This window comes from Myxine glutinosa, chromosome 1 (assembly GCF_964187855.1).
Source record: "Myxine glutinosa chromosome 1, kmMyxGlut1.1, whole genome shotgun sequence".
Classification (NCBI taxonomy): domain Eukaryota; kingdom Metazoa; phylum Chordata; class Myxini; order Myxiniformes; family Myxinidae; genus Myxine; species Myxine glutinosa.
In genome coordinates, this window is record NC_136261.1 from 168,080,569 (window position 1) to 168,105,302 (window position 24,734).

General features: G+C 48.2%; 1 protein-coding gene across 1 annotated transcript in view; it reads right to left on the minus strand.

Annotated features, from left to right (window-relative positions):
* The window catches only part of LOC137416307 (phospholipid-transporting ATPase ABCA1-like), a 203,631-nt gene that overhangs the window by 65,622 nt on the left and 113,275 nt on the right, over window positions 1-24,734 (minus strand). The window contains exons 26-31 of the mRNA XM_078771422.1: window positions 24,514-24,700; window positions 24,189-24,283; window positions 21,972-22,080; window positions 13,222-13,284; window positions 7,750-7,913; window positions 2,378-2,555 (exon numbers count right to left, since the gene is read on the minus strand). Coding sequence (XP_078627548.1) covers window positions 2,378-2,555; window positions 7,750-7,913; window positions 13,222-13,284; window positions 21,972-22,080; window positions 24,189-24,283; window positions 24,514-24,700 — 796 coding nt within the window. The remainder of the gene's footprint in view (window positions 1-2,377; window positions 2,556-7,749; window positions 7,914-13,221; window positions 13,285-21,971; window positions 22,081-24,188; window positions 24,284-24,513; window positions 24,701-24,734) is intronic.

A 24,734-nucleotide genomic window follows, 5' to 3' on the forward strand; every position in this document is an offset into this window, starting at 1 on the left:
AAATATTTTGAAAAATTTGGGAATGTAAGAAAAATTCCAAATTTGGGAATTCTGGGAATGTTAGGGAATTCTATCCCAGACGAATGTTATCAGGGAATTTTATCCCGGAAGAGGATCCCAATTTCGAGCCCCCGAGCCAATTGGACAAGCCCCCAATTTCTGTTACGTGCTCCTCCCTGACCCCCTGGTCACGGTGTACCTCCGAGCCCCGAGAGGAGTCACGGCAGAAAAATGTGTTATTCCGTATGTCAAAGATCAATGGTGAAGCCACACCAATTGTTACTCACAAACAAATATTGTATTAAGATCACACAAGAATAACAGTACAACAATAATCGTAATCAAAAGTACAATCAATATATCCTATGATGGTACCATCAGTTTCGTAATATATAACTCACTGTGCTCCAAGTGAGTGAAACCAGAACATTCCCAATGTCTCTTTCCCGGCCTCAAACCCAAGTTGATTCCGGTTTCAAGCCGAAGTCGATTCGCTCCAGCGATCGCCAGAACGATGTCCAATCGAGACCAGAATCCCGTGCGGATGGCAAGTACAGTCACACAGCCCAAAGCTGCACAAAGGCGCCCTCGAGGCGACTGGGAAATCACACCCTCGGGTATGGACTTTCACGGCTCACAGTCGGCGAACCGCAAATTAATCTTCAAAAGCCACGGTGCACACACACACACCAGATACGTCTGAAAGCGGTGAAAACGGCTGACGAAGCAAAGAAACCTTGCTCGACGTGCGAGTCAAAATGGCCGACGACCCGTTCTTGAGACGTAATGGCCCGACGATAATTCCCCTCGGAATCCACCGCCAAAAACCTGACATGCAGGTTGATCGGTCACAGCGATGACAACTCTGTCGCAGGGATCCCTTTCCCGGGACACCCGAAAGTTCGCTAGTGACTCCCGTTCGACAACGTTCGCTTCAGAACTCGGAGCAGCTCGGCTTTCTTCTCTGACTCACTCGCTCCGCCATTTTTTCTTCTTCTTCCTCGTCGTCGTCCGGTTCCCGATCCGGTTTCCTGTTTCTTTTAACATTAACTTTTTTACCTTTTGAAAGCAGTTCATGAACAATAAACCTTTTGAAAACAATAATAGTACATGGAATCAGAAACATTTACGGTGGATGAAAACCACCACAACGGAAGTGACGAATCCGTAACAATATATACACAAAGAATTAAGTTAAGCACCCCCCCCCGTTTTTTTACAACCTCGCACATTACAAGTTTGTTGTCGTCAAAACAGTGTAATATACCCATGATATTGCTATATTTTCTGGAGAAGTGATATTATGGTCACATAAAAACATAACAATCATGCCGTTTTCAATATTTTATTCTGAATAATTTAAGGTGAAATTTTTTGGGAATTTTAGGCATATTTTCACCTCAATTTAAGTATGGAGCTATAGGTCCATCACGGACAGTGTGGATGACGTTTATGTTTTCTAACGTACAGTCATTGTTCTGAGAAGACCTCTAGCGATCTTTGCGTCAATAACGTGTGTAGGACCCACGTGATCGGATCACTGACTCAACCAATCACTTTTTTTCACTTTGATCACTCAATTTCATCAATGGATACTTGCTAATGTCATACCAATCATTATTTGATCTCACATACCTTAGAATATATGCCAATGTATACATATACACAAAGAATATATATTAGGGGGTGCTTACCTTAATTCGTTGTGTAGGGGTGCTTAACTTAATTCTTTGTGTATATATGTTGGAACCCATCTGTGGATCGGTCCCATTGGCCGATGGGTCTGACCCATCTGTGGATGCACGAGAAATGACAATGCAGACCCATCGGCCGATGGGTCTGCGCCATCTGCGGATGTGTTGTTCACCTTGAAGGAATGTGTATGCATCAATGGTGGATGAGTATGTTTATTTGAACCTAAAAATAAGCAATTGATGTCATAAATGTTTATAAAGCAGTCCGTGACATGTGGTTTGTCGATAACCGTTTGTCGATAAGATAAAAATAAGATAATGTCGCTCCATTTAAAAACGCTGGTCTACTTCGCTGGTGGCACTGGCAGACTCAGCTCTCCATTGTTTATATAGCAATGTTGAAATAACGCTGAAAAAAACGCTGAAATATGTGTTGTTCATAAATAGATGGGTAGAAATAGATAATAAAACATTTAAAAATCATCTCTGTTAAATTCCTACCACATGTAATTCCAATGACTGTGTACCTGATTGAAGAGCACCATTCTGTCAACACATTCCTTCAAGGTGAACAACACATCCGCAGATGGCGCAGACCCATCGGCCGATGGGACCGATCCACAGATGGGTTCCAACATATATATTAGTACTTTTGATATATATATTAGTACTTTTGCACTAACCATATCCCATGAGTAGTTGGCAAGCCAGTATATTAGAGGGTTGACACCACTGACAATCTGTAGGTGCTTGGCTTTGCTGACTCGTTCAGCAATGAGAAAAACCACAAAGCTTGCCGGGACGAAGGAAAGAGCAAAAATCACACAGATGGACACAAGTAGGTCAACAGCAGAAACCTGCCTGCAAAACCAAAACAAACCCATCACCAACCAGTCAGTCTATGCAGAACAATATCTGATTTTTAATGCAAATATCATGAGATTAAACTTTTCACCGAACAAATGGTTAATAACTCATGGAAAAACGAGTAGACATATTAATAGCTATTAATGACGAAAGTTAGATAGAATGGATACAGATGTGAAACCTTAAGGTATTTTTCACACATCTGCATGTACATCAAACAAAGGAAAATGTATGTTTAGTCAATTTATATATTTTGCAATTGTCCGCTGTACAAGGCAACATTAAGATGCTCATGGTTTTAATAAGAAGAACATTAATAAGCAACAAAATCAAAACCCTCTGGTCCAGAACAACAGAATTTCCCTATAATATGCTGTGAGTAGAAATGCATGATGCAATGGACACTTGCCAGCATTGCTTGTCCATGCTCTATCCATATAAGTTCTGAGCATCAAGCAAAGAAGCAACATAAACCATTTTTAAAGACTTTGGCATGACTCGACCAGTATTCGAACCGCAAACCTCCCAGACTCAGTGTGGATGCTCTAACCATTACACCACCGAGTGATATATACAAGGTCTGACAATAAAGTTCCAGGATTATAGCAATATAATTTTTTTATGGCAAATGTACCAATTATGTTAAGTGGTCGCCTTTAAAGTATAATCTCTGGGAGTCTATACATGCTTGTCAACGTTGCTGCCATGCTTCAAAGCACCTTTGGAAGTCATTGGCTAAAAGGCCATTTTGCTCATTGCTCACAGCTCTCTGGATCTGTTGATGCAAAATGAGTTCCTTTCATTGGAGTTTCAGACGTCGGTCAGTTTGGACAACCATTCTCACCCTTTCAACATTTTCGTCCATTTTGGCAATCGATGGGCGTCCCAACCATGCATCATCATTCACATCTATTCTACCTTTAACAAACCTCTTGGCCCACTCAAACACACATGATTTTGACATTGCGTCTTCCCTGTATACCTGTATACCAGCTTAAACTTGTTGAAAATTCCCGTGCCACTTTCAGTTTGTTTTACCAAAACTTGATGATTCGCTGTTCCATAAATTTGTCGTTCATTTTCAGAACACAATTGCAACACTTGCAAGTTTAACAAAACTCCAGTATGGCTACAAAGCACAATTGATCGATACAATAGCTAACACAGTACTGACAGGAAGATTATGTTGCATGTCCAATTATGAAACCAGAGCCAGTGCTGCCACCTGTTCAGTCCAGCATAAAATCATTCAGTCCTGGAAATTTATTGTCAGACCTTGTATATGTATATACAGTACAGTACTGCACAAAACTTGAGGTTATTTTCCCTTTTGTGGTGCTATTTCCCATGAAACATTTGTGGGAAGTTAGAAGTGTACAATATAGGTTAATATAGGTTAATATTTTAATATAGGTTAATAATATTTAATCTCTTCAATGTGGTGAAGTGGAAAGAACTGGGAACTCAAACACACATGGACATGTGCAGTAAGGGTGTCGGAGTGAACTCCATTCAATGTACAATGTGCGCTGAGTGGGTTCATCAAAAATGTAGTGGTCTGAGAGGGTCATTAACCAGTGTGGCAGCTACAAAAGTTCAATTATTAATCTTTTTCACCAGATTAATAATTGAAATTTCTGTGAAAGTCAATTTAATAGCACAGGTACCTTTTAAGTACAGTACAACAACACAACAACATGCATTTTAAGGCCATTTTCCCTGCAAGAGCGGGGGCTAGCCTTGCGGTCCCCATGACAATCGTCTCCATTTTTCCCTACTTTCTGCATCTCTCCTTGTTAACCCCTTGCCTGCATTTCTTCTTCCACCATCTTTAGCCAAGTCTTTCTCGGTCTTCCCCGTCCTCTACTTCCTTCTACATTCATTTCCATCACTCTTCTCAACCAGTCACTTTCATCCTTCCTCAACAAATGACCAAACCATCTCAACCTGTTCCTCTTCACAGCATCCATCACAGGCTCTATTTCCATCATCTTTTGCAATTCATCATTTGTCTTCCTCTCTCTCAACGATACTCCGCACATCCACCGAACCATTCGCATTTCCACCTTTTCCAGCCTTCGTTGCTGCTCTACGTTCATTACCCATGTCTCGCTCCCATAAATCATAACACTTCTCACACATGCAGCATACACCTTTCCCTTCAGCATCAACGACACTCCCTTCCTCATCAGCACGCCACTCGGTTCCCGAAACTTCTTCCATGTACATCTCACTCTTGCAACCATTGCTGAGTCTGATCCACCTTCTCCATTCACCATGTCTCCGAGGTAGCAAAATGTTTTCACACCTTCCAGCTTCACGCCGTCTCCAAGATCCAACTCAACATTTCCGAATGTAGCTGCCACACTGGTTAATGACCCTCTCAGACCACTACATTTTTGATGAACCCACTCAGCGCACATTGTACATTGAATGGAGTTCACTCTGACACCCTTCCTGCACACAGCACATGGCCACTTCCCAGTTCTTTCCACTTCACCACATGCTTTACCACTTGCCATCACCATTGTCTTTCCGATATTCACCTTCAGACCTTTTGTCTCGATACATTCCTTCCACTTGTTCATCTTTTCCTTCAGTCCATCCATACTTTCCGCAATCAACACCAGATCATCTGCATACAACAACTCCCACGGTAAACCCTCCTTTACGTTCTGAGCGAGCACCTCCATCACAGCTACAAATAGTAGTGGACTTAGTACCGACCCCTGATGCACTCCCACCTTCACCTCAAACTCACCACTGTTCCAGTCCTTCGTCCTTCCAGCTCTGCACGCTCTTTTGTACATTGCCACACTACTCTGATCAACCATTCCTCCACTCCTAACTTCCTCAATGCCCAGTCAACACTTCACGTGGAACCCTATCGAATGCTTTCTCCAGATCAACAAACCCAAGAAACAACTTCTTCCTCTTCTCCATGTACTTCTCCTGCAACTGCCTCACAATAAAGAGCACATCTGTCATTCCTCTTCTTGGCATAATTCCAAACTGCATTTCGTCGATCTTCACCTTCTTCCTTATCCTCCTCTCCAACACCCTTTCCAATACCTTCATTCCATACTCCAATAGCTTTATCGCTCCGTACGAGCCACACTCCAGAGGGTCACCTTTCCCCTTGTATAGAGGGACGAGGGTACTCAGTTCCCAATCCACTGGAATGCGGCCTTCTTTCACCACCAGATTACAGATCTCTGTCATTCTCTTCACACGCCAACTTCCTCCTGCCTTCAACATATCTCCCACAACTCCCGTCGGCCCTCCCGCTTTTCTACTCTTCATTGCTTTTATCGCTTCCTCAACTTCCTTCTCAGTTATCTTCTCTGCCCATCCTAAAACTGGGTTACTCTCCATGTTGCCATCCCATACATTCTCTGTATTCATCAGCATTTCCATATATATTTTCCTTCTTCCTTTAATTCCATCTGGGTCCACAACGATTTGTCCCACTTCATCCTTCAAGCAACTCACCCACATCACATCACACCTCTCTTTCGCTATATGCTTTGCAATCCTGAATACCGCTCTCTGACCCTCTTCGAATCCAAGCGTTCTCCGAAAATTCTCCTTCATGCCTCCTGCGCCTTTGCTACCTCTTTCTTTGCAGCCTTCTTGGCTTCCTTATAACTTTCATGCTCTGCTTTTTCTGCTCCCGTACCCTTTGCCTTCTGCCACTCCTTGAACTTCTTCCTCTTCTCTTCAATCCTCTTTCCAACTTCATCATCCCACCACCATGTTTCCGAGTGCCTCGGTGGTCCTTTTGTCCATCCAGATACCTCACCAATGGCTCCCAACAGACTATCTTTCATTGACATCCAACCACTTCGAAGCTCAACCACATCATCCTCTACCCTACACAGCCGCTCTTTTAATGCCTCCCTCACTGTCACCTCTTTCAACCTCCACACCTTCATTCTCGGTTGGTACTTCACCAGCCGAACTCTCCTCGCACCTTTCACCCTTATGTCGCAGACAACCAAGTGGTGCTGTGAAACAACCTCCTCCCCCGGGAACACCTTTGTGTCCCGGAGGTGCCCCCTATCTCGCCTACGCACCATCAGGTAGTCAACGGTTGTCGTCGACCCACCTGACGTGTATGTAACAAGCTTATTATCCTCTTTCTGGAACTGAGTATTACAAATCAACAAATCAGCTCCATCAGCAAACTCCAAAATGCTTTCACCATCTCCATTTCTCACACCATATCCGTAACCCCCATGAACTCCCTCAAAACTGTCCATACTCCTTCCCACATGTCCATTTAGGTCTCCTCCTACCACAACAACTTCCTCATCTTTCACGTTTTTCATCAGCTTCTCTATCGCACACCAGAACTTGTCCTTCTCTCCATCGCTCCGACCAACCTGCGGAGCATATCCCGAGATGACGTTCACCAAGAGCTTTCCAATCATCATTTTCACCATCATCAACCTATCACTCACTCTAGTCACACTCACCACACTGTCCACAAACTCCTCAGAAAAACAGGACACCAACACCATTCACGCCCTCCGGGCACCCTTGCCACACAAACTTGTATTTCTGTACCTGCCTACCCTTCACCATTCTCACACCACTTCCCTTCCATCTCGTCTCTTGCACACAACATATGTCCACTCTTCTTCTGATCAATACTTCCACCACTTCTCCTGATCTCCCTGTCATTGTCCCTACATTCCATGTCCCAAACCTCAGAAACCGATCTCCACTTCGGGCTGTACCCTGCCCATATGTAGTTGTAATTGTCATGGTTCTCTTTTTGAGGCAATGTTTTTATGGCCGGATGCCCTTCCTGACACCAACCCTCTTAGTCGCCTCTTACGACACGCAGGGAGGGATACGGTGTACCTATTCTAAACCAGGGTACACACCGGGACTTTTAAGTACAGTACACTGTATAAAATAGATTAGGAAAAAGAAAAGGTTTTCTTTTTTCTATATGTATTATATTATCATGTCCTAGTAATATCCACCTACCACAAAGAAAATATGCAGCAAACAGTTTGTGCAAAAAAAAAATTATGGTCAATAATCTCCCAATGTTGCAGCGCACAGCAAAATTATAACGTTAACACTGAACTTATCTCATGTTCAATGGAGCATGCTGATGTTTTGCATTGCAGAATAACAATTTTTGAGGCTTTTGCACCAGCCTAAAGTTACTCACATCCTCTCCTGTTGCTCAAGTGTCAGATTGAGTGGGTGATTGTAGGCCGTGATGCCATAAGTTTTCGGGTCAACATCAGTTGCAAGTTTTGACCGTAACTTGATATTCCCTGCCACATTCATGAATGCTGCAACACCATGCCATATTTTGGAGTTGAACCAGACCTGCCCAACAGAAGAAATATGTGAAATTAAACAAAAAAGAGAAACGAGCAGAATATCTGCCCTATGGGCGATCTTGTTCCAAGCGTGGAACATGTTCTTCTGACACATCACTTTATTTGGGCAGTATATAGGCAACAGACCATTGCCTCAATCACACCGGAAAATAAAATAACCCAGGTTATGTACATAAAGCAAAAACATGCTGACTGCTTATGTGCACATATACTACATCATGGTTATATAGCTCAGATAATTTCAATTGCACTGGGCCATAGGCTGACACGAGGCCTGATGCCTAAGGCCTATACGTACTGTCAGATTCACAAGAGCCATGACCCCTATCGGCTCTAACCTTTCGATATTTGATGATCCTTTTAGCAGTTGCTTCAGACATGTTACACTGAACGGAAAACTTATAGGGATGGCATTGTGATTGTAAATATGACACTGTTGCGTGGTGCTACGCACGCAACTTGTTTGCCAACGAAGGTAAGCCACAACGCGTAGGGTCAAAAGAGTCTTTATTCAATAGCTCAAACTGGAGCACTGAAGTGCTCGGGGCTGCGCGCCCCGTGTATATCCCCAGGCCACGCCTACCCCTCGGGCGTGGCCGACACCCTCTTGGTGCGCGGAATGATGTCACCGCGCCAGCGAGCCATCGTGTCCGCCACACGCGCCCCCCCAGAATTCCCGCGCATCTGAAGGGTCAGTTTGCGGGGCAAACGGATGACCCGGCCGAAGCGCCCTCTGGCGGCTGGTGGCGTCTGGGATGCCGGGATGTCATTTGGGCTGCCCCCGGCGGCACCTGGGATGGGTGCAGGACCGGGGGGGGGGGGCGTGCCGGCGGGGCTGGGCGGTGCCGGACATCCGCTCGCCGGGGGGCGGCCCCGACGCGGGGGCCGAGCCACTGGCGGGGGGTGGTCCACGTTGAGGTGGGCCGGCTTGAGGCGGTCCACGGAAACGCGGTCAAGAGTACCGCCGATGTCGAGGGTGAAGTGTTTCGCCCCGGTCTCCAGCACGCGGAAGGGCCCGTTGTACGGGGGCCGCAGCGGTGTCCTGTGGGCGTCGTGGCAGACGAACACGTACTCCGCCGTGCGAAGCTCCGGGGCGACGTGCGTTGGCGGGCATCCGTGGTGCGCCGTCGGCACTGGGGCGAACCTCCGGGCGGTCTCCTGCAGTGCGAAGCACTGCTGCGCCGCGGACCATGGTGCCATGGAGTCGGGGAGGAACTCGCCAGGGCACCCGCAGCGGTTGTCCGAAGACCAACTCTGCCACGGATGCGCGCAGGTCGTCCTTGGGAGCCGTCCGGAGGCCTAGCAGGACCCAGGGGAGCCTGTCGACCCAGCCGCCGTCGCGGAGGGTGGCCCGGAGCGCGGCCTTCAAGGAGCGGTGGAAGCGCTCGCACAGGCCGTTGGCCTGGGGGTGGTAGGCCGTGGTGCGGTGCAGCTGGACGCCGAGCCCCCGCACGACCGCCCCCCAGAGCTCCGAGGTGAACTGGGGGCCGCGGTCGGACGAGATGTCCGAGGGGGCGCCGAACCGGGCAACCCAGGTGGCAATGAATGCCTGCGCGACGTCCACCGCCGTCGTCGCCGCCAAAGGCACGACCTCCGGCCACCAGGTGGTGCGGTCCACCATGGTGAGGACGTGGGTGAAACTCCGCGAGGGGGGCAGAGGTCCCACCAAGTCCACATGAACGTGGTCGAACCGACGTTCGGGCACCGTGAATGGGGCCAACGGGGCCTGGGTGTGGCGGTGCACCTTCGCGCGCTGGCACGCGAGGCACGTCCTGGTCCAATCGCGGACGGCCTTCCGGAGGCCATGCCAGACGAGCTTGTCGGTGACCAGCCTCTGGGAGGCCTTCGTGCCCGGGTGGGACAGGCCGTGGATGGCGTCAAAAACCCGGCGCTGCCAGCCCGCGGGCACGATGGGGCGAGGCCGCCCGAGGGAGACGTCGCACAAGAGGGCCGTGCCCGAGCCGTCGAATGGTACCTCAGTGACGCGGAGGCCCATGACGGCGGTCGCAAGGCCTGGACGTCGGGGTCGGCGGTCTGGTCCGCCGCTATCCAGGCATAGACGATCCCGAGGTGGACCGCGTGGGCGACGGACCGGGAAAGGCAATCCGCCACCAGGTTGTCCTTTCCCGCGACGTGCCGGATGTCCGTCGTGTACTCGGACACGGCCGAGAGGTGACGCTGCTGCCGGGCCGACCATGGCTCGGCGATCTTGGCCATCGCAAAAACCAGGGGCTTGTGGTCGACGAAGGAACGTGAACAAACGGCCCTCGAGCAGATGGCGGAAGTTCCGGACCGCCACGTGGAGCCCGAGCAACTCGCGGTCGAAGGTGCTGTACCGGCGTTCGTGCGGGCGAAGCTGCCGGCTGAAAAACGCCAGCGGTTCCCAAGTGCCACGCACCCATTGCTCGTGCACCGCGCCCACCGCGTAGTCTGACGCGTCGGTGGTGAGGGCGATCGGTGCATCGAGCGCCGGGTGCGCGAGCATGGTGGCATTAGCCAAGGCAAGCTTCGCGCCCGCGAACGCCGCGTCCATCTGCTCGGTCCAAACAATGTCACCTTTGCCCGGCTTCCCCCGGAGGGCCTCGTGCAGGGGGCGCAGGAGCTGGGCGACGCGGGGCAGGAAACGGTGGTAAAAGTTCACCATGCCCAGGAACTCCTGGAGCCCCCTGATCATGTGGGGGCGCGGAAACCCCTTGACCGCCTCCACCTTTGCCGGTAAGGGGGTGGCCCCGTGCCTGGTGACGCGGTGCCCCAAAAAGTCGATTTCGGCGACGCCGAACCGGCACTTGGCGGGGTTTACGATCAGGCCATGCTGGCCCAGGCATTCGAAGAGCGTGCAGGGGTGGCGGAGGTGCTCTTCGCGGGACGCGCTTGCGACGAGGATGTCGTCCAGGTAGACGTAAACGCAATCCAAGTCGCGCAAGACGCTGTCCATCAACCGTTGGAACGCCTGGGCCGCATTCTTCAACCCGAAGGGCATCCGAAGAAACTCGAAGAGGCCGAATGGTGTAATGACGGCCGTCTTCGGCATGTCCTCCGGCCTGACGGGGACCTGGTGGTATCCGCGGATGAGGTCCACCTTAGAAAAGAAGGACATTTTCGCCAACCGGGCGGAAAATTCCTGAATGTGAGGGACCGGGTAGCGGTCGGAGGTGGTAGCATCGTTGAGGCGGCGGTAGTCTCCGCACGGCCGCCATCCCCTGCCGGGCTTCGGCACGATGTGCAGTGGCGATGCCCAAGCGCTCTTGGAGCGCCGTACGATGCCCAGCCGCTCCAGTGTAGCGAACTCCGCCTTCGCCACCGCGAGCTTCGTCAGCTCGAGGCGGCGTTCCCGGGCGTAGACTGGTGGCCCGACGGTGGGGATGTGATGTTCCACCCCGTGCTTGACGGCCACCGTCGAGAAGGTGGGCCGCGTGAGGGCCGGGAAGCTGGCGAAGAGGCGGGTGAACTCGTCCGCTGCCGGAAGCGTACAGACCAACCTCACCGGGACCGAACCGCTCAGCAAGCCGCTTGGCGAGCCGCTCGGTGAACCACTCACGGAGCTGCCCAATGAACTGCTCAGCGTGCAAGCAAGCGAGCTGAACGTTTCGGCCTGGACGAGGCGTTTGTTCTTCACGTCAACCCTCAACCCATTTGCACATAGGAAATCCGCACCTAGCAATGCCATGGGCACGCTGGCGGTTACGAACGTCCATTGAAAGCATTGCCCTCCGAACCGCAGGGAGAGGCAGTGCTTCCCGAATGTGCGTATGGGTGTACCGTTGGCTGCAAGCAACGCGGGGCCCCGGCCCGCGGTTCGCTTGTCGGACGTGGAGGCGGGGATAACGCTCACCTGTGTGCCTGTGTCGCAGAGGAAGTGACGCCCGGACAAGGTGTCCGTGACAAAAAGGAGGCTGCCGGAAAGGCCGACGCTCAAAGCCGCTACCGAGCGCCGGCCCGGGAGTTTCCCGACTTGCCAAACGAGCACGGCGGGCAACAATTCCTAGCCTTGTGGCCAAACCTGGCGTGGAAACGGCACCAGGTTTGCGGCGGAGGCGGCGGCCGCGGTTTTCGCGGTGGTGGTGGGCGGGGCGTGGCGGCGGCCATGAGGTGTGCATCGGCATCAGCCTTGGGATCCACGAGGTGTGCATGCGCATCAGCCTCGGGATCCACGACGGCCGCACCGAAGCTCGCTCGCGTGTCACAAGCCGCAAAAAACTTGTCGGCTTCGACGGCCAGAGGGCGGGGTTCCTTTATTTTGGAACCGGCCAACGCGAGGCGTACCTGTGCCGGCAACTGGCGTAGAAAGAGCGCCTGGAATAAAAAATCCGGGGCTTTGTCACCCAGTAGCGAAAGCATGTCGTCCATCCGGACCGATGGTCGTGTGTCGCCGAGGTCGGGAAGGTCCAGGAGGCGGTCGGCCCGCTCGCACTCCGTGAGGCTGAACGTGGTGATGAGGAGACGCTTGAACGCCTCGTACCTGTGGTCGGCCGGTGGGTTCCGCAGGACGGACACGACTCGGGCGGCTATGCCGGGCCCGAGGGCGGCGATGACGTGGTAATAACGCGTCTCATCCGCCGTTACGCCTCGAAGTTGGAACTGTGCCTCGGCCTGCATGAACCATACTTCGGCCTGAGCTTCCCAAAACTCAGGGAGCTTCACCGCTACCACGTTGATGGCTATGGCGCGTTCTGTGGTCAGCGACGGCTGAACCAAAAGGGGTCACCAATGTTGCGTGGTGCTATGCACGCAACTTGTTTGCCAACGCAGGTTAGCCACAATGCGTAGGGTCAAAAGAGTCTTTATTCAATAGCTCAAACTGTAGCACTGAAGTGCTCGGGGCTGCGCGCCCCGTGTATATCCCCAGGCCACGCCTACCACTAGGGCGTGGCCGACACCCTCTTGGTGCGTGGAATGATGTCACCGCGCCAGCGAGCTATCGTGTCCGCCACAACACTTCCAAATATGTCTTCGGTCTGCCATAGCACCAAAATGACGGGCAAATGATTTTTTTTTCAGGTTACAATTGTGGGTGGTGTCAGGCCAGATGTTCAACCAATTGGTGTAGAGCAGATCTACAAGCACTTGCTCCAGTGTATATAAATTATGTGAACAAATTACATTTGTATCCTCCCCCACCCCCCAACCTCCAAGCTCCTTTCCCCGACCCCACCCATGCAGGAGACAAGATCTAGAAATCAATTGTGGGGATCATACTGGTCTGTATTGAATTTACAACATATACTCTTATCACTGTGGTTACAAGATAACATTACGAGTTTCATTTGTTTTCTTCTGACATAAATAAATAGTACCTTAATATTGCTTTGGGTGCCAATAAAATCTTCAAGAGAAACCCCAACAGTTTTTGTCACATTCTGGAAAAAGAAACCAAAAATAATTACCAGGTTCAAGGAACATAGTTAACTTCATCAAATCAACAATGCTGAGACAGAAATATATTCTGCCAGACAATATTATTTAACCATTAAGGTGAAATCTAACACACAATCTCAAAAGTAAAACATTATCTGGCTCATCATCAAGACAAAAATAAAAGCAACAAATATCAAAGCTTCATGAAAGGTAGAAGGTTAGGGAATCGCGAGAAAAACAAGACCGAAAGTCTAACAGCAGCGTAGCCGGGCTTGTTTGATACTTGAGTTGAAGAGGATGGTATGACCACAAGTATTTCGCCTAAGGAAATGTGTGCTCAAAGCCAGGAAGAAGCTGCAGGCACAGTCTGATTTCTTCCCCACTTGATTATTTTTTTTTAAATTTACAAGATGACCTTTTCTATTGTAACTTTAAATATTAATGGGGGGTGTTCCCCCCTGTGCAAGGCCCAGCTAAAGTTGCTTGTCCATCATAAACGCTTTGATATTGTTCTTTTGCAAGAGACGAGATGTAGCCCTTCTTGCATTAACCAATGGACTAGAATAATGAAAGGAGAGTGGTTCTTTAGTAGCTTGGCCTGCTCTCGTGCTGGAGTTGCTGTCCATTTGCATCATTCTTTCTGTGCACAGGGTGTTGCTTTTAAATAAATTATTAAAGGGCATTTAGTCTCAATGAATTTCTTTTTTAATGGTTATAAGCACACGATCCTAAATGTATATTCACCGAGTAATAGCACAGAAAGATTTAATTTTTTTTTACACAGTTGCATTTTACTCTCACGCACCTTGACTTTGATGGTATTGTTTGTCCGAGTGGGGATTTCAACTGCGCAATGGACCCCACTCTTGATCGCAATGGAGCAGAGCCCCATCCAGCAAGCTTGGTGCCTCTAAGGGGAGCATTGTCCAAGTTTTCCTTTGTGGATGTGTGGAGGCTCCAGAATCCATCCGCACGTCAATATACATGGCGCCGCTGTGCAAATGGCCGGCTGTCTCTTGCGAGGCTGGACAGAATATATGTCAACAGTGACTCCTTAAACGTTGTGGGCCACGCTGATGTAGCCCTGAGCGGTTTTTCGGACCACCATATGGCCATTCTTCATGTCCTTTCTCCGGCCCAAAATCGCGGTGGCGCTTACTGGACTTTCAAGTGAGTCTCTTGCAAGATGACGCATTACTTGATGCTTTCCGGGCCTCTTGGGAAGTTCTAAAGTTGCGGAAGCCTTCCTTCTCTTGTCTCGGACAATGCTGGGATAAACGCTAAGGCCCAGATTAGGTCCTTTTGCCAGCAATACAACTCCTTTTGTACGAAGAATGAAACAGCGCTACAATCTCTCCTCGCCAAAGAGATCTTGTCTTTGCAATCAAACCTTCCGGCCTCCAGCGCTGAAAGGACTTGTTCTTTAATTATGAAGAAGAAAGCCCTCCTTGCTGAGCTCTGCATGCTTGAGGCTTGAGGGGCTCTAATGTCAGACTGTCCTGCAGGCTTGAGGGGCTCTAATGCGATTACGAATGGAGAACCTGTGTTTCATTGATACCTCTTCAAAATTCTTCTTTGGTTTGGAACTGCAAGCAAAGAGAAACCACCAAATAACTTCACTGTGCACGCAAGGAGGTCGAACGACTCAGGACCAAAACGAGATCAGAACTTTGGCCAAATAATATTTTTCAGATTTGTATTGTGCTCGGAACACAAAGAATGATGCGATTCTTTCCATGACTGCTTCTCTGCCAACCCTGTCTGAGTCTGCACGGCAGCAACTGGACGAGGAAGTTACCTTAGAGGAACTCTTTGCCGCTTTGCAAACTTTGCCCACCGGCAAGGCTTCGGGGCTGGATGGAATCCCTGCGGAGGTCTATAAGGCCTCCAGGGACCAACTGGGACCCGCACTGCTCAGCCTCTTAATTGAGGGCCTGCATTCAGGCTTATTACCACTCAGTTGCGGTAGGGCTGTACTTGCCCTTATACCCAAGAGGGAGACCTTCAACAACTTCGGAATTGGCGTCCAATTTCCCTCCTTTGCACGGACTATAAAATTATTTCAAAAACTCTTACAAACCGCCTCAAGCCTGTCATCGGGGATATTGTACACCCCGAACAATCCTATTGTATCCCGAAAAGAACAATACATGATTGTATTTTTATTGTGTGTGACGTGATCGACATTTGTACCGCGGAACAAAGAAATGTTGGTCTAATGTTTTTAGACCAAGAAAAGGCTTTTGATACCATTGATCATTTTTACCTCTTTGCTGTTTTAGGGGGGTTTGGCTTTGGGGAAACTTTCATCGGTCACATCAAATTATTGTAGAATAACATTCTTAGCCTGCTTAAGGTGAATAATATTTTAAGTCAGCCTTTCTCTGTGACTCGGGGTATTCGCCAAGGGTGCCCTTTGTCCGGCCTTCTTTATTCCCTCTCTGTTGAGGCTCTTTTGAATCGGTTGCGCACACGGCTTCATGGTTTTTGTCCTCTGCCATCGGCCAATCCGGTAAAGACCATCGCTTATGCGGATGACCTCTGCATGTTTGTTCATTCTGATGAAGATATCTGTGCCCTGGTCGAGTCCATCAATGAGTTTACCTTGGCTAGCTCCGTAAAGGTCAACTGGCAGAAGACCAAAGCTCTATACTTAGGTCCATAGAATGGTATCCCCCCTCCGACCCTGCCAATGCAGCTTGAGTGGGCACATGATGGGACACGTTACCTTGGGGTCTTTCTCGGCACTCAGGATTTTACTTCTAAAAACTGGGAATCGCTGATTACCAAGACTGAGCAGCAGCTGCTAAAATTGAAGGGCTTACTCTGTCAACTCTCCTATCGGGGCCGAACCCTCGTTATAAATAACCTCGCAGCATCAATGCTTTGACACGTTTTTATGGCTCTGCAACCCCTGGGTTTTATTCTTAAAAAACTACAATCTATTTTTATTGACTTATTTTGGGGGGGGGGGGGGGGGGGGAGCACTGGCTCAGACCTGGTGTGTTAAACCTACCTTTTGCTGAAGGAGGACAGGGCCTGATCGCCATTACCAGCAAAGTGATGGCTTTTCGCCTCCTGTCGCTTCGTCGACTGCTGTATACGGACGTCTCGTGGAAGGCTTTGGCTCACTGCCTGCTTCGGCAGGCAGGGGAACTCGGCTACGATCAGGAACTGTTCCTCATTGACACCAGGAATGTAGATATTGCATCAGTCGCCCTGTTCTACAGGAGTGTGCTGGAGGCATGGCAGGTGGTTACCGTGTGCCGTGATAACCGAAACTACTCCCTTGAAATGTTTTTAAATGAGCCAATCTTTTTAAACACCATTTTTGAAGGGGTCTGCAGTGATCGTACCTTTATGCAAAAGTTTATTGATGTTGGATGCACCAAGTTTAAAGATTTTAGAACCCCTTCTCCTTACAAGTGGAAGCCAGCTTCTGACGTCGCTGTGGCCATTGGAGTTATGTCCATTCGAGTCATTGGGAGGATTTTTTTCTGTATCTGCGCTTTTTCAAGCAAACCAGGCTAAAATGGGCTCCACAGGTGGAAGCTGGCCCTCTCTTATCCCACCATCCTTTTCCAGAGCTTTTGCTTCATTTCCAAGGTTTTACCTCTTTTCATTTGAAGGGAAAATCTTCTGTTTATTGCATGTGTGTTAAAACCCTTGTTCCCGATAGACCTGCAGAACCACAAGCGCATTGGAGTAGAATGCTCCAGACTACTCGTTCCACTTCGATCAACTGGCTTGCTATATACAAAGTACCCGTCGCCAAATGCTCTGGAGACTTGCAGTGGCGATTGGCACATTACATTTTACCCTCCAATGTTTTATCTCACCGTATATGTTCCGATAACACAGAATCGTGTCCCTTCTGCGGTGCCACGGAAACCATTTTACACATTTTAATCGATTGCTCTAGGTTGGCACCCCTTTTTACAGTTTTATCACGTGTTATCCGGGGGCTCGGCCTAGCTTTTACTCATTGTGTTTTTATTTTCGGTTTTCGTATCTCCGACCAGTGTAAAGATGAATGCCTTTCAGCCAACTATTTGTCCTCTGAGGCAAAGCTTGCTATATACCTGTCAAGGAAACACAAAATGCAAAATGGTTGTGATTCTGTTTCTGATGTTGTTCACCTTTTTAAAACATTGGTCACATCACGTGTAGATGTTGAATTTCAATCCAGTGATTGTACACTGTTTTCGCAGCGGTGGTGTGTGAAGGCATCTTTATGTGAACTTGTTGATGGTGTTCTTACATTGAATTTATAATTTGTCTTTTTTGACTTTGCATAGTCACCTGCCTGTACTTGTTTGATTTCCCTTGTAGACAACTATTCCTAGCAATAAAGAGCAACAAAAATCTCTTTCTCTTTTTCTCTTTCTCTTTCTCTCTCTCTCTCTCTATATATATATTGTTGCGGGGGCGACCGAAGTGGTACGAATCCCCACTCCTGACAACAATTTGTTGCGGTGCAACCGAAGTACGAGGGGCTGTGGCGGTGAGAGCGTCGAATCCTAACCACTAGACCACACCTTATTCAATTGTGTGCCGAGCGGTTTTGCACGGTGTGGAAAGCGGCGTTACCCCCACGAGATTTATGGACCTGAGTCTAGCCAAATTCGGTCTCGGATGATGCTCGGCCAATTGGTGAAAGGACGTACCGAACAGGTTGGAAAGGAATCAAATGTACAGCCTTTTATTCAGAAAGCACAGAGAAACAGAGACTAAGATTCAGCTTACCAAATATTACTTAATAATAACCCCGACTTGGCGCCTTCACACTCTGACACACACACACTGGGAATAACACTCTGGTTAAGGGCGTACCGATGTACGTGCTGGGATTGCCTCGCAATTGGCCACGTGGTCTGGCGTGCGCAGTTCGGTCCTCACATGCAGACTGGACGAGGTCAGGTCCGAAGGATGAACCGCCGCCTCGAAGTTGGCACGGACGAACTTCAGCACAGGTGAGTCATATAGAAATTGCCAACGCTTGCGGGTCAGCCAGATGGCGCAAAAGATCGGCGCAGACGCTTGGTGTTGACGAAGAAGTCAAAGGCCAACCACGTTTCGTGGGAGATATATAAAAGCAAGCGAGGTCTCGTCGTGGGCGTGACGAAAGGGGCAAGAGCTCAGGTGTGTCCTCCAAGAAATCCCGAAAGCAAGAGAACCCTGGTGTTGTCCACCCTTTCAGCCTTCGTTGCTGCTCTATGTTAATTACCCATGTCTCACTCCCATAAATCATAACACTTCTCACACATGCAGCATACACCTTTCCCTTCAGCTTCAACGACACTCCCCTCCTCGTCAGCACGCCACTCAGTTCCCGAAACTTCTTCCATGCACATCTCACTCTAGCAACCGTTGCCGAGTCTGATCCACCTTCTCCATTCAGCATGTCTCCTAGGTAACAAAATGTTTTCACACCTTCCAGCTTCACGCCATCTCCAAGATCCAACTCAACATTTCCTCCATCTGCAACTCCCTCTGTGCACACCTTACACTTGAATGTAGCTGCCACACTGGTTAATGACCCTCTCAAACCACTACATTTTTGATGAACCCACTCAGCGCACATTGTACATTGAATGGAATTCACTCTGACACACTTCCTGCACACAGCACACGGCCACTTCTCAGTTCTTTCCACCTCACCACATGCTTTACCACTTGCCATCACCTTCGTTTTTCTGATATTCACCTTCAAACCTTTTGTCTCCATACATTCCTTCCACTAGTTCATCTTCTCCTTCAGTCCATCCATACTTTCTGCAATCAACACCAGATCATCTGCATACAACAACTCCCACGGTAAACCCTCCTTTACGTTCTGAGCCAGCACCTCCATCACAGCTACAAATAGTAGTGGAATTAGTACCGACCCCTGATGCACTCCCACCTTCACCTCAAACTCACCACTGTTCCCATCAATCGTCCTTACAGCTGTACTCGCTCTTTTGTACATTGCCATCACTACTCTGATCAACCATTCCTCCACTCCTAACTTCCACAATGCCCATGTCACTACTTCATGTGGAACCCTATCGAATGCTTTCTCCAGATCAACAAACCCAAGAAACAAATTCTTCCTCTTCTCCATATACTTCTCCTGCAACTGCCTCACAATAAAAAGCGCACCTGTCATTCCTCTTCCTTCATAAATCCAAACTGCATTTCGTCAATCTTCACTTTCTTCCTTATCCTCCTCTCCAACACCCTTTCCAATACCTTCATTCCATGCTCCAATAACTTTATCACTCAATACGAGCCACAGTCCAGAGGGTCACCTTTCCCCTTGTATAGAGTGACGAGGGTACTCAGTTCCCAATCGACTGGAATGCGGCCTTCTTTCACCACCAGATTGCAGATCTCTGTCATTCTCTTCACACCCCAATTTCCCGCTACCTTCAACACATCTCCCACGACTCCCGTCGGCCAACCCCGCTTTTCTACTCTTCATTGCTTTTATCGCTTCCTCAACTTCCTTCTCGGTTATCTTCTCTGCCGGTCCTAAAACTGGGTTACTCTCTATGTTGCCATCCCATTCATTCTCTGCATTCAACAGTATTTCCATATATCTCTTCCATCTTCCTTTAATTCCATCTGGGTCCACAACGATTTGGCCCACTTCATCCTTCAAGCAACTCACCCCCATCACATCACACCTCTCTTTCGCTATCTGCTTTGCAATCCTGAATATCGCTCTCTGACCCTCTTCAAAATCCAAGCGTTCTCCGAAAATTTTCCTACATGCCTCCTGTGCCTTTGCTGCCTCTTTCTTTGCAGCCTTCTTGGCTGCCTTATAACTTTCATGCTCTGCCTTTTCTGCCCCCCATACCCTTCGCCTTCTGCCACTCCTTGAACTTCTTCCTCTGCTCGTCAATCTTCTTTCCAACTTCATCATCCCACCACCATATTTCCGAATGCCTCGGTGATCCTTTTGTCAATCCACATACCTCACCAACGGCTCCCAACAGACTATCTTTCATTGACATCCAACCACTTTCAAGCTCAACCACATCATCCTCTACCATACCCAGCCTCTCTTTGAATGCTTCCCTCACTGTCACCTCTTTCAACTTCCACACCTTCATTCTCGATTGGTACTTCACCCGCCGAGCTCTCCTCGCACCTTTCACCCTTATGTCGCAGACAACCAAGTGGTGCTGTGAAACAGCCTCCTCCCCCGGGATCACCTTTGTGTCCCGGAGGTGCCCCCTATCTCGCCTACGCACCAGCCGGTAGTCAACGGTTGTCGTCGACCCATCTGACATGTATGTAACAAGCTTATTATCCTCTTTCTGGAACTGAGTATTACAAATCAACAAATCAGCTCCATCAGCAAACTCCAAAATCCTTTCACCTTCTCCATTTCTCACACCATATCCGTAACCCCCATGAATTCCCTCAAAACCGTCCATACTCCTTCCCACATGTCCATTTAGGTCTCTTCCTACCACAACAACTTCCTCATATTTCACGTTTTCCATCAGCTTCTCTATAGCACACCAGAACTTGTCCTTCTCTTCATCGCTCCGACCAACCTGCGGAGCATATCCCGAGATGACGTTCACCAAGAGCTTTCCAATCATCATTTTCACCATCAACACCCTTTCACTCACTCTAGTCACACTCACCACACTGTCTACAAACTCCTCAGAAAACAGGACACCAACACCATTCACACCCTCCAGGCACCCTTGCCACACAAACTTGTATTTCTGTCCCTGCCTACCCTTCACCATTCTCACACCACTTCCCTTCCATCTCGTCTCCTGCACACAACATATGTCCACTCTTCTTCTGACCAATACTTCCACCACTTCTCCTGATCTCCCTATCATTGTCCCTACATTCCATGTCCCAAACCTCAGAAACCGATCTCCACTTCGGGCTGTACCCTGCCCATATGTAGTCGTAATTGTCATGGTTCTCTTTTTGAGGCAAAGTTTTTATGGCCAGATGCCCTTCCTGACACCAACCCCTTTACTCGCCTCTTACGACACGCAGGGATACGGTGTACCTATTCTAAACCAGGGTACACACCGGTAACAATTCGGTAATCCGATGCAGGGGACAATGAATTCAAACTCCAAAGTCCATGTTCTGCCAAACAGGTGAAAAAGGCTCCCATCAATATGATCACTCCAGCAATAGTGGAAACTCTGGACAGAGTAAATCTCTCAGATCGGCGTGCTATGTTTGTGGCCGGTGCTTTTGCATAATCTCTTGGTCATACCATTGAAGACAAGTGCAAGCCAACAATAATAAATAATTTGAGTAATTGAAAATAGATAATTATCTATGAATTGATGTATGATGCTAAAAATTCTGTATCTTATTATTCATTAAAATTTGTCCGCATTTTGAGCAACCTTAAATATTGTCCAATCAAGCTCAAATTTTCACCACAAACTACTTTTTTCAATAGGAATAGGGGTAGGCTTGTGGAGAAATAAAAATCCAATCTTCAAATTTTTGGACCACCCTAATACATATACACACTGTGTATTGTTGAAGAAAATGCAAGTGTCAGAATCAAGTCAGACTGAAGTAGAATTCAAGTTAGACTGAAGTGGAAGAGTGTGCCTGTGTGTCATGGAAAGAGGGTGGTTTGGAAGAGTAACAATATATTTGTGGCAGTTAACTAATGTTGATTAATGTATCACCTCAGGAACCATACCTGATCCGAAAAACCACCAATCCTTGCCAACAATACCATGATCCTGTCACTGTCCTTATGCTGGAGGAGTACAGCAGGATTGCTGGCTCCTAGTGACAGACCTCCATACCTGTTCAAGAAAACAGCGTTCAATCCATACTTTGCTGCCTACATTATTGAGCAATTCCGACTGAAATTATGATATTGAAAAACAAATGGTGCCAGTCATCTGTTCATTCAGTCACATCAGGAGAACTAGGATCAATGATTGTTTGCCTAATCTAGGCCAGTAAGTGGTGGTGGTGGTTTGTATGCAGCCTGCAGCTGCTTGGCTGCATCATTTTCTGGAAACGAGGCTGTGCCGCTGATGCAATTCCCCCTGTTACCAGTAAGCTGGTGCTCATTTTGCCAATCTCGGAAGGGTGACAGCCTGAGTCAACCCATCTGGTGTTAATTCAACAGCACGACACGGGCTCCAACTCATGACTCTAAGATCTAAAGCCAGCCACCTTAACCATTAAACCCACACCAGGCAAGCTAGTAAGTGACAAAGCAAGATGTAATGAAATTTTGATTGAAAAATGATCAGCCCATATTCATAATGTGTTGGTTTTATTGGAAACGGTGCTATATGTGTATCTTTTCGTCGATAATTTTTGTGCAATGTGTATTTTGTACACAAAACTTGTATCACAAATCCAAGAGAGGCGATGGATGATGGTCAGGCCAAGAAGTTCAAGAGACTCAACCTCTTCCAACAACTGACCATGGAAATCTAGAGATTAGATCATTTGATGATTCTCCTAGAAGGACAGCATGAGACTGTGTCATGGAGATTGAAAGACATATTCCATTTGTTCGACAAGCATCTAATAAATTCCAGTTCAGCAGAGAGTAAGACAACTGCTATTTTCCTGCTAGTGGGATGAGGATATTGCTCGACAATATTGAGTTATCTACAGACAGGAAGAGATGGCTTTCCAGATCATCATTTATGGCGATGAGGAACAAAACTGGACACATGACACTTTCTTGGAGCACTTGAGCTTCTACTGGGAGAGGAGAAAGGGTAAGGCCTTTTATTGAGAGCAATGTGTTGGATGTGCCAGTGGAGAAAGCCATGTGTGAATGCGCACTCGCATGCCACAAGCAGCCCACTTGGTAAGCATAGCAGGATACCAGATTGTGTCAAATGCGCAAGATATGTCCATGGATAAGGTTCTCACCTGGACCTCCAATCCTTATTAAGAGCAGAGCAGCAGCATGTCCAGGGTTGAGTAACAGGAGCGGAATCCAAACTGATGGCCAGAAATAATACTTTTTGAAAAGCAGAAGGACAATGTCAGCAGTGATGATGGATTGCATGGGTGTTGCTTACAATAATTATTGCAAGTACGTTTACTTGTATGTCGGTAAGAGGAAATAGTTTGTGCACATCTTGAGGATGGAAGTGATATGTGTTGCCTTTCAGGCAGAAGGGATGTGACCCCTTTCAAAACCTTTGGTTTCCAGGTCATCAAGTTGAGCAAGATGCGAGATAAGAGACGCCAGTCCAGAAAAAAAATCAGTACTCCATAAAGCTGTGGGGCGAGAGCCAGCATGGGCAACCTAGCAGACAACTTAGCAGACCCCTTAGCTGCCCCTCCCCCCCCCCCCCATCAAGAGCCCCACAAGAACATGGGACTTGAAGCAACTGCCCTTGTTCCCCCCCCCCTCCCCCCCTCAAGAACCCCACAATAACATGGGACCTGAAGCAAAGCTTAAAATGATCTTTCACCGGCCATGACTCTTCAATCATGTAACGATGAGGAATTGAGGACAAGCCATCAAGGGGTTTCGCTCCATATACATATACTGATTGAAAAAAAAATACGGGAGAAGCTCTGGCCCCTCAACGGATCCCGGGGCAGCAACCCCCCCCCCCCACCCCTTCCAACCCCAATCCTCGCCACCCCTCCCCCCATCCCTCATCGGCCCTGTGTATGACAGAGGATACCCAGTCTGCGACTGGCTTTGAAAGCCAACTTTGAAATGTGTTTTTTCCCAAGAAAGATCATGGCTGATAGTAAGACCCAGGTGTTTGAGTGACAACTTCCTCAAGAGTATTGTTAAGAAAGTAGATGGAGGGATTGCTATACAGTCTATCGAGGAGACAGCAGCATGAGATGATACCATAAAAACACCACACCATGACAATAAAGTAAAAAATAAATGTCAAATTATATAGGCTATCAGTACCGAGTCTTGTAGAACTTGGGGAATGTTTTGATCAAATGGTCCATTATGGAGTGCTCGGTGAGGTCCTGTAGGATGTCTGTTGTGTTCTGACGTTTCTGTGGTAGATGAAGACATGGCATGAAGCAAGTTGTATTAAATTACTTGTTGAGCATTGGGCAAGAATGATGTGGTGGCGGTTAAAAAATTCAGATAATGAATGTTTTCCTTATTTCCCGAACCCGATGCAGAACAAAAATAGTTTATTGAAGAAAAAATGTTGGCTTTCCACTCAGATACTCTCAAATTATACAGATTGCTACAATATTTGTCTGGCTTTATGGATTACCTGGCGTGGTGGAGGACCACCAGCTCCAGGAGCACAAATTGGATGGACCTGGCGAAGCTGAGATGGACAGACACATGGAGGACTTGGACCTCCTCCGTCCCAGTTGTTCCCTTCTAGTTCATTGGCAGCTGCTTCTGACATGGCAGGTGTCTCCCAAGGCCAATTCCCAGGTTTGCAGGGAAGGTTTCTTGTCAATTTGATGAGTGCATTAAGACAACGAA